The sequence below is a fragment of the Peromyscus maniculatus genome, chromosome 18, assembly GCF_049852395.1.
Source record: "Peromyscus maniculatus bairdii isolate BWxNUB_F1_BW_parent chromosome 18, HU_Pman_BW_mat_3.1, whole genome shotgun sequence".
Taxonomy (NCBI): Eukaryota; Metazoa; Chordata; class Mammalia; order Rodentia; family Cricetidae; genus Peromyscus; species Peromyscus maniculatus.
Window position 1 is genome coordinate 13,572,243 of NC_134869.1, and position 10,882 is coordinate 13,583,124.

General features: G+C 46.4%; 1 protein-coding gene across 6 annotated transcripts in view; it reads right to left on the bottom strand.

Moving 5' to 3' along the window:
- Dram1 (DNA damage regulated autophagy modulator 1) overlaps window positions 1-10,882 on the bottom strand; it is a 56,608-nt gene that overhangs the window by 12,543 nt on the left and 33,183 nt on the right. For 2 of the 6 annotated variants that reach the window (XR_013045813.1, XR_013045812.1), the window contains exon 7: window positions 10,298-10,504. Coding sequence is in view for 2 of the 6 variants with exons in the window: in XM_006979848.4 (XP_006979910.1) it covers window positions 10,460-10,504 (45 nt within the window). In the remaining 4 variants the exon portion in view is untranslated. Of the gene's footprint in view, window positions 1-7,241; window positions 7,500-10,084; window positions 10,505-10,882 lie in introns of those variants that run through there. The other 4 variants (XM_006979848.4, XM_076554576.1, XR_006065220.2 and 1 more) reach the window with 3 other exon arrangements.

The following is a 10,882-nucleotide window of genomic DNA, read 5'->3' on the forward strand; positions in this document are numbered from 1 at the left end:
TGCGGGGCCTGGGAATCACCTGGGGATCACCTGGGAATCACCTGGGAATCACCCATTAAGCCTGGGCTTTTCCCGATTCAGTCTGATTTGGTTTGTTGTGACAGTGAAGAGGCCTAAAACTTATCAAGGTCCGCCCGCCTCTGCCTCCCAAGTGCTGGGATTAAAGGTGGTGCGCCACCACCTCCTGCCCTGTCTGAGAAATGAACTAGTAGCTCCTCTTTGAAAGTGTTTAAGCTGGAGAGTTATTGCAAAGTGTTGAGTACTTTGCGGCACGGGACATGGCAAGGAATTGTGTAGCAGACACACACAAATGATCGCTGTTTGGAACGAAGGTGGGAGGCATTACCAAGCAAGAACTTGCCTCAGGAAGCCCAGGATTGAACTGGTCCGAGAGATTTCATTACAGAGGAAAGCTGCCTTGTTGGCTCTGGAGACTGAGTGATGGTGGATGGTCAAAAGGGCTAATCCATTCCGGTCTCCATTCTCCTTCCTCATTCTCTTCCCTCCAGATCACAAATGTGACTGCCTCTGTTGGTGTCCCATGACTTCAGAGTGCCTCCAGAAGGAACTGGACCAGTTAACCACGGTCATTCACACAGTCAGTGTTAACTACTTACCACATCGAGGCCTGGTTATTTGAGTTGGAGGAATGCACGCCCTGGTTCGACAGTTCCAAGCCAAAAACTCAGGGACACAAAAATGTCCTTCCTCATGTAGCAGCCTCACAACCCAAAACCATTACTAATCCCGACATCCTTGCCAGCACATCGGCTTCCACCACCCCTGCCGTGTGTCAACAACTAGGTAATTATTTAATAACTAACAATGGGAGACAGGCTTGTGCTTTTCTTCTCTGGCAAGCGATTAGGGATTTTCCTGGTTTCAGTTTCAAGGTGGCTCTGAACGCAGTCACCCGGGGGAATAAATCCACCTGCTCCAGCCTTTGAGGGAGCGTGGAAACAATACGTGGCTTTTCAAGTATTAAGAAGAAATGAAAGAGTGAGCCGGATTCACTGTTCATCTTGATGCACGTATTACAGATTCTGTTAGCAGGCTGTCTACGCGCTGGCCAGTTCCACACTATCACTCTTCATCTTGAATCAGATGACCCGGGGTGGCACCCGGAACTAGCCTCCCTAGGATTACCCTGACTGAAGTATTGTGAAGAAAGGTAAAATATGCCTCCTAGGCTTTCTCATTTTATCCTGATTAATAAGACAGAGTAAGAGAGCTGGAGCCCAGGACTCCAAGTCCTACCGCGCTCTGGGCCCAAAGAAGACTGACTATACTGTGCGCTGGAAGGCAGATGTCAAACCTGTATGTTCAACCAAAAGTAAATGCTGAGACACCATCTCACACTCATTGTGATGGCTACTATGGAAAAAAAAAAAACAACAAAAACAGAGAAAAAGCAACAAATGACAGCAAAAATAAGGAGAAATTGCAAACTGAAGCAGTGCTGGTATCTACCATGTTAAAATAGCAAACAGATGAGACATTTCACCCATTTCCCCAAATTTGTCTCTTTCATTTACAGAGCTGGAGTGATAATGGCTCAGGAGTTAAGATCTCGAAGAGGACCTGGGTTTGATTCCCAGCACTCACATGGTAGCGCAGAATGACCTTTAATTCCAGTTACAGGGCATGTGACACCCTCTTCTGAACTCTATGGCAATAGGCATGCAAATATACACACATGCACATACACACACACACACACACACACGTACGCATACATACAGGCAAATACACACACATGCACACACACATACGCATACACACAGGAAGGGAAAACACTCCTACACATAAAACGGCATTGTTAAAAAGGAGTAATTAGATTTCATTTATCATATGATCCCAGGAAAACTGACAAGTTGATTCATGGCCACTGTCAATTTTAAGGTTCTCAACAGTAGAGTTCTCTCACCTCTCTCCCCAATAACTCCTGAATCCCCCATCCTTGGGTCATTCGGAACCACACCCAGGACCAGGAGGTTCACCAAGTCTGTTGACTCTCCTGGGGCACGGCTGTGAATCATTTGTCTAGGAGGGAGAACAAGAAGATTGTAACGGATGGTTGATATCCATCAAAGCACAATTCTCAACAAGAGTAATGATGTGTGTCCTTGATGCCTGCACTGGGGGACAAGTACAAGGCCAGCATGGGAGATTATGATGGTCCCTTTTCATTGTCAACAAGGATTAAGAAATGTCTACGGACCGGGTGGTGGCGCACACCTTTAATCCCAGCACTTGGGAGGCAGAGGAAAGCAAATCTCTGTGAGTTCGAGGCCAGCCTGGTCTACAGAGTGAGTTCCAGGACAGCCAGGGCTACTAGAGAAACTCTGTCTTGAAAAAAGAAAAGAAAAAGAAAGAAAGAAAAGAAAAAAGAAATGTCTAGGGGATTAGTGAAGTACACTTTGGGATTTGTCCAAGATGATCCTGGGGGCTCTGACCTAGTGGACAGATGATGCCTTTGATGGACTCAAAATACGATGGCATCATTGAAAGAATAACAGGTCACTGGGAGAACGGATCTGGGGTACAGCTCTCTCTGGACCTTTCCAGCAGCGCCCCTTTCTGTCTGTTTACCCAGGTGTGATGAGGAAGACCCCTATCTTTCTCCTCCCCTCAGGATGTGATGACCTCCTGATGCAGGATTAAACCCTTTCTCCAGCCGCCCTGGCAGGCATTCGGTCATCGTGATGCAAAGTGACCAAGACAGCTGGGTGATGAGATCATGCTTTTCAGAAGAACTGTCCTCTCAAAAAATAGAAATGTAAGTAGACCTCCACAGACACCAAGAAAGGAGGTTGGCACCCACATCTCCCACCACAGCTTGGTCACCTGCTCAGCCACCATTTGCCCTTCTCTTTACCCTGTGTCCTTTTCTACACCCTTCGAGAGATAATTCGGGGAAGTCTACACATTTTGTTGTATGGAGGCTGCAGTTAACGGGGCAGAGACAGGAAGGTGGGCTGTGTACACATGTGTGTCTCTAATATCACACTACAGTTTTGTGGTCCAGGGCGTCAAATTTAGAGCCTTGTACACACTAAGCAAGTGTTCTACACCGAGCTGTGGCCCCGGTGCCCCCTTTTCTCCAGTTAGGGACTCGGGCTGGTGTGAATTTGCTCTTTCAATCAGGCTGACCTCAAACTGTAGATCCTCCTGCCTCATCCTGCCTAGTGAGAGAATGATCAGCATGGGCCACCATGCCCTGCTGCTGGTGTATGATGTTCTCCCAATTTGTCCTACCAGCATCAACTATTCTGAAGGAATTACTAAATTTCATTTTTATGCTTGTGATAACTGCTATAGCTTGTACTGATTGTTAGTGTGACAGATTTAGAATCACCATGGAAACGAGCCTCTGTGAGTTTGTCAATTATGCTAATTAAGGGGGAAGACCATCCTAGCTGTGGATGGAGACAAACTTCTAGAGTTTGTCAATTATGCTAATACAGAAGAAAGACCAGCCTAACTGAATGTCAGCCTTCTGTGGGTTCGGATCCTAGACTCCATCGAAAGGAGAAGGCGGGCTGTGTGCCATGTTTCCTCTCTCTCTGCTTTCTGACTACAGATGCCATGTGACCAGCTGCCTCAGGCTCCGACCACCATAAAATCTCTCCCACGACTTCCGTTCAAACTGTGGGACAAAATCAGCTCTTCTGCTTAAAAGTTGCTTTTGTCCATATTTTGCCCCAACTGTATGTAAGGTAACTAAATGCTGAAAGTAAAACTTCAACCACAAGATTTTCTGCTTGGAGAATCCAGTCTCCCAAGCTGTTTGCTCACACTGACCAACTGCAGTACCTAAGGCATAATTATTGTTTATCTATATGTTAAAAACACTGCTATTCTGATTTTTTAAACAAGATCTCATTACATCTCCAGCCTAGAACTCATAGTGAAGAGCAGGCAGGACCTTGTACAAACTCATGGTCCTCCTAACTCAGTCTCCCAAGTACTGGGATTATTGTAACCATCATTCCTGGTTTGTTTGTTTGTTTGTTTGTTTGTTTGTTTGTTTGTTTGTTTGTTTTTTGGTTTTTCGAGACAGGGTTTCTCTGTGTAGTTTTGCGTCTTTCCTGGAACTCACTTGGTAGCCCAGGCTGGCCTGGAACTCACAGAGATCCGCCTGCCTCTGCCTCCCGAGTGCTGGAATTAAAGGCATGCGCCACCACCGCCCGGCTTGATTTTTTTAATAAGCTCCACTCTTCCTCTCCCTTCCCCTTGCCTCTCTTCTCTGTGATATCTATCTGTCTGTCTGTCTGTCTGTCTATCTATGTGTATGATATATGTGTGATATATGTGAGATATACGAATATATATATATATATATATATATATATATATATATATATATATGGTACTGGGGAGCCAGAAGGGCGTTAGAGAAGGAACGGATTACGCAGCAGCAGAGTTCAAGACTCCAGTGAAACCCCAGGTGGTCTAGAGACCATCTTGACCACACAAGGGAAGAGCATGGGGGTCAAAGGGAGTATGCAGATGACAGGAGAGTTCTGTTGACTGAAAGGAGAGCCCAAAGCCGTGCCCCTCCTGCAGGAGGTATTTAAATAAAGGTCAATGACACGTCAGCAGGCCTCTGTTCCACACTGTCTGCTTCAAAAATCCGAGTAGGTGCCCAAGCTACAGTCACATTCACGTTTGGTGATGACTTGGGCCCTGGGAAAGGTGGACTCAACCTTGGCAGCCTCCACGTAGAAGTGGTTGTGCTCGTTAGAAACAAAAAAAAAAAATATATCTAGTGAAAGGATTTGAACAGCTAAACCACAGTATTCGCTAGTACAGTTCACCTTGATTCCCGCACCTCATGATGGAAATTTCTCACACAGATTTTCTTGCACATGATTATAAAACAAGTTCATTTGCCTCGAATTGCAAAGGTTAGGAAGCCATACACCTACCCACTCAACAGGAAGCTTACAAAAGAAATGGTAACCCAGTGATCCAATTGACAGCTAGTCAGAGATAGAACTAAGTATTCCCATAACCCGGTACCTAACAGGGAGACAAGAGTGGGAGGCCTAGGGCTGACAAAATGGCGCAGCACTTAAGAACACCCACAGCCAATGGTTCACGCCACCTATAACTCCAGGGACTCTGGCGCCCTCTTCCGACCTCCGTGGCACCCGCACTCATGTGCAGACCCACACAAGATGTACACATATACACGTACTTTAAATTTTTAAAAAAATAAGAGTTTGAGGCCAGCTGTGCCACACAGCTGTCTGCTGCAAACGGCCCCCAAGAAGATCTGCATTAACAAATGTATCTCCAAGACACTTTGCTAAATCAAGGGGGAAGAGAAAGCTCAGAGCTCTGTTTAGTAGCCTGGCTTTAATTTTTATACTTGATATAAATATTTAAAGGAGCCGGGTGGTAGTGGCGCACGCCTTTAATCCCAGCACTCAGGAGGCAGAGGCAGGCAGATCTCTGTGAGTTCGAGGCCAGCCTGGGCTACCAAGTGAGTTCCAGGAAAGGCATAAAGCTACACAGAGAAACCCTGTCTCGAAAAAACCAAAAATAAATAAATAAATAAATAAATAAATAAATAAATAAATAAATAAATAAATAAATAAATAAAATAAACATTTAAAGGAGAAAACTGAGAGTTTTTTTGCTTATGTTTAAAAAAAAAACTAGTAAAATTAGCTATCTATAGGCCAGCAGATAAAAGTACTTCCTATGCAAATCTGATGACCAGAGAGTTTGATCCCCAGATCCCAGGGTATAAGGACAGAATCAATGCCCAAAGTCGCCTGACTTCAACGTGTGCTGCGGCACGTGGTACCCCACCCAATACCCACATATGCACTGACACATTACAGTTTACTTTTAAGGTTTTTGCTGTTATTTTCATTGCAAAGTGACCACAAGTCTTTCTCTTAGCTCTCGATCCTATTCAGCTTTTCCCCATCCCCTCCTGATTTGCCCCTCCCCTCCCTTCACCCTCAGATCTGATCTGTGGCCCATGTATTCTTGGATGTGTGACCTTCCAGTGGGGGTCACCTCACTCACCAGGGGCTAAACTCTTAGAGAAAATTGCCTCTTCCTCTCCCAGCAGCTATGAGTTGCCAATAGCTCCCAGCTGTGGGTGGGATTTCATGTCCATCTTACCCTTCTCAGAGCTGAGATTTAATTTCTAAAGTAGTTATCTTCAAGGAAAGGAGTAACCTGATTAAATGTAGATACTGCAAGGCAAAATGGCTTCTCAGAGTACGCACAGTTTGACGTTGTTGTGAGGCTTAAGTCGGTAATACGTTGTTTATTTAAAATGTTTAAGAGCGAATGGTTCGAAGGGATCGAGTGTGGGTGACCAGACCCCACTTACCTTGGAATTTCGTCTCTACCCATGTAGTGACCCAGCAACAGGTCACAGGACTGTCATTGGTAGGACCCCTGGTTAACTGTGTCAGTTAGGAGTCTTACAGGTAAAATGTCAGATGTATCTTGGGCTGGGTCTGGTGGCTCATACCTGTAATTTCTGAATTTGGGAAGCTGAAACAGGAAGACTGTTGCAAGTTCACAGACTTGGTTAGAAAGTCAAGTTCAGGCCAGCCTGGGCTACTGGACCAGATCCTGTCTCAGTTTTTTTTTTTTTTTTTTTTTTAATGAATCCTAATTTTATTCCTATCAGAACAACAAACAGGCCACTTCTAACTGAAAAGGGCAGAGGTGGAACCGGCTGGGGGCTGGGGGAGCACCCGGAATTGCTTCCTGCGAGGGAATGCCTCCACCACAGGCTTCCCAGCACCTCTGGGCACCCCAGCTTCAACCTTACACATGGCTGGTCAGCTTCGGAGGTCTCTGCCATCTCCAATCTGAGCTTGGGGTTCTGTTGCCCTTCGTTTTGGAACATGAATCTGCTGGGGGTGACCAAGGGGAGCCAGTAGCTCCCCTCCCGGGCTCCATTGCGGTGGATCTCTTGTGCAACCGACACGATGCAGATGCCTGACTTTCTGGACTTGAGAATGTGGGACATTCAGAGCCAGACCAAGAGTATGTGTGTGGGGAGACAGCTGGGCTCACGGGCCTGCCAGAATCAGGGAGAGGGAGAGAGAGAGAGACCACTTATCTCCCCCCACACCGCTCCCCTTTCCTCATTCCAGGCCCAAACTCCAGACCAGCGTGTCTCCAAGGGAGGGGGAAAAAATGGGAACATGGGACAATGCCACATGTAAGGGATGTTAGGAAACCCAAACACAGTTCGGCACTGGTGTACTTAATTTGGTTTATAAAATGCAATTTGCAATTTCTGTGGAATCCTCTGTTAGTGTTAAAAGAGAAAACACAAGGACTCAGTTGAATAGAAGTCAGGAAAAGAGAGCCCCGGACTGGAGTCTGTCACCACGGGGCTGGAGACTGCTCGCAGGTCGCTGGACCAACTCTGTTAGCTTCCTCATCTGAAAAACGTGATAATAGCCTAGTCAACGTCACAGGGGTCGGACAGAAACTTAAGAGCCATCCATGACCTAAATGTTAACAAAAGGCATATGTGTTACTGAAATGGCTTACTCGACTTTTTTAATCTGAAAAAGTTATTAGTGACTATAGTTTGATTTGCTCTCAAGCAAGCTAGGCTATTATTATTATTATTATTATTATTATTATTATTATTATTATTATTAACCTTCCAAGGCCTGCTTTCTACAACTTTCTGAGGAGAGCTTTATCCAGCATCAATCCAGCACTTTTTGGGTGATGCTGACTGCTCCTTCTCCCAGAAGTAGGCATTGATGTGACCAATCAGAGCAAACCCGCCCTGCCACGTGACCTGTGCTAACCAATCAGGGCAACCGGTTTCACATCTGCGCTTTGGGGGAACTGTTAGATAAGTCCCCTCTCCTGACCAGAGCCGGTGGCAGGCCTGAGGGTTTGAGAATCCTCGCTCCTCCGGGGGAGAGGCTGCCCGGAAACACCCAGCGACACCTTCTAATCCTGCAGTCCTAACGCCAGTTCTACCCCGACCCGAGACAGTAGATGCTCTTGGCATTGAGCGGAAGCCTGTGGCTCTAAGAGTCTTGACTGATACAAAATGCCCACACAGTCTGAGAGTCGGCAGAGAGGAACCAGTCCTGCGCACATATAACACTGCATGAACTACGAAAACTTATGTATTTATCTCTGTGTGTCTGGGGTGTACACATGTGTGCATGCAAAGGCCGGAGGATGCCAGGTGTCGTTCTCTACCACTCTCCGCCTTATTTCCTAGAGACGGGACCTCTCCGTGTCTCAACCCCGCCATCTGGCCAGCCAGCCATAACCATCCTCCCGTATCCTGACCCCTCCCAGCACTGGGGCTGCAGGGCACGTAGCCACGTTCAGCTCTTCTGTGGGTGCGAGGGAGTCGAACTCGGGTCTTCTTGCTTATACAGCCCTTACCCATGGTGTCGCTTCCCCAGGCCAAGCCACACCCTGAAAACAAACGTCCAACTGTCTGGAACCAGCCCAGATGACTGTACTTCATCACAGCACCAAGGGGACATTTTTATTACAAAGACAAGTTACTAAAATAAAGAAATGTTTTATTTTACCTTTTCAGGCATGAAGTCCAAGGAAATATACATTTGTAGAAATTAAAAATAATACCAGAATGAGGGTAACGTTGGAAGCTGCATGGAATCTGCAGAATGGGGTGGTGTGGGGCCTTCTCAGTTTGCCAAGACAGGTCTAGCCCATGTAACAATTTCTGTGGTATCTTTCCAGAAGAGAGTTGTCACAGAATCATAAAACGTGTGTAGTGCACAGTGGAAAATGGACACCACTACTAAGTAGCACAGACTAGCTGCGGGCATCAAAATAACCAGTGAACTAGAGTATCCAAACCCCCTAGACAGCACCTCACACGTCCCTAGTCATGGCTTGATTTGCTCATTCACTTATATATGCATACATGCCATGAGGCTCTATTAAGCACCTACTGTGTGCCCGAAGGCACTGTGTTGAACTCTAGGTAAAGGCACGGGTTCTGCCCTGGAGGAGTGAGTGCCGGGCGGGAATGCAGAGGGGCCGCCCGCACTCTGGGAAGTTGCAACAATATTCCTCCTCAAAGCACGGAGCAGCATGGATTCCGTCACCCACAGTTTCGCCCAGGGAAGGTGTCTGCTCCCCTTTCTCCTCAGAATGACTAAAGGTCACTGTCTTTTTGTCCCGGGGTTACGATGGGGACACGTGGCGTTGCATCACAGTGGACTCAGACGTGGGTGTCACTTTCCACCCCGCCACACTTAAGGAGACACGTGATGTCACAGCAGAAGGGGCCCGATGAGCCTCGCCCACCCGGGAGTCACCACTGCGTGCTCCTCGAGCCCCAGGTGCCCCCTCACCAAGGCTGTCCGGATGGGCTGCTCTGCGCGGGGCGTGTGCGCCCTCCAGGCAGAACCGCTTGCCCACACTTAGACATGGAACTGAGGATCTGGTCAGCACCTCGAGGCCACCGCTTCCTCTACAGCCGCTCTGAGCCGGATGGAGGGGTGGAGTCTGCAGGCCTCGCTCAGGAAAGGGCCTGACTCAGCTTCCGGGAATGTCCCACAACAGTGGCCACAGGGTCGAAAGGAACATTTACAGTGGCCTGCACCTGGGCTTCTGAGGCCACCTCCTTCCCCTGTCTCGGCTCTGTGTTCTCTTTGACTGGCTTACGGGGAAACTAAGAAGTCTCACTTCTTAAGTCCCAGGGAAGGGCTGAGCCCATCCTACCAGGCATTAGTTCCTCGGGTCCCAGTTAACAGCAGCCTGGAAGCTTTAATTGCAGCTCCCTGGCAGAAGCAAAGGAGGAGGCTGAATTTTCAAACGGAGATCTTCCACATCCGCTGGCTAATGTGCATAGTAAATGGTTTTGAGGCCTTAAATGTAAAAGCATTTTGTTTCATGCACTAAAAATCAGAGTGCTTTAGTATTAATTTATTAACTAAATCTCTACCATGAGGGCATAGAATCACTATGAATGAGATTATATAAATGCTCTTGTGATGAAAATGTATGCAGATCATTGTGTTTTTTAGAAAAAAATGAAATTTTGAAGTAAATGTCCCCCTGATTTGGTTTCTTTTTTTTAAAAAAAAAAAATGTACTAAACATTTTTTCACTTAGTGTATTTTCATAAATCATTGATACATAAAAAGTCTAAAGAATCTATACAAAAATAATCCCTCATTTTCTGTAATGCCTCATCTTCTCTGCCTATGAATTTGTTCATATAAAGAGTGTCTTAGAAAATATAAAAATATTGCTAATGTGTCATTGAAGCTAAACATTCTCTAGGAAAACATACCTTTGTAAATAGAACAACTACTAGAAATTCTTAATGAAATTCAAGTCCCGGATGTGCCACAGATGAGTCCCGATCAGGGTGACATCCAAGTCCGCCCATCCTCTGTGCCACTTCCAGAAACTGTCTGTGACATTCACTGAGTGAGACAGGATTCTCGCTCCTTCAAAAGTCATCACTGATTTCTGTGGATATCCTTAGGGTAACACTCTACAGAGAGGGAAGGCAAGAACGTCAGAGAGTGAGACAACTCCAGTACTAGCCATGATGATCTCAGAAGCTTTCGTCCCCCAAGAGGTGACCCCACTATTGTGCCGTGCTTGAATTGGGTCCTAAAGAAGTTTCTTGGCTCTGTACATCATTTTGGCCAATGACTCTCACTTGTTCTAGAAGGTGAGAGTCTCCCTGTGGTCAAATATGCTAAGGTCTTGTCTTCTCTTGATCTTGAGGATTTCTTTTCAACAACATAAAATTTTTTACACAGGCATATATTCTGGGTATTGGAACTAGTGAGATCTTCCTGAACACGGCCAGGGCTTGGAGCATCGAATAGTGGATAACATGAAAGTTTCACTGGTTAAGTTAAAT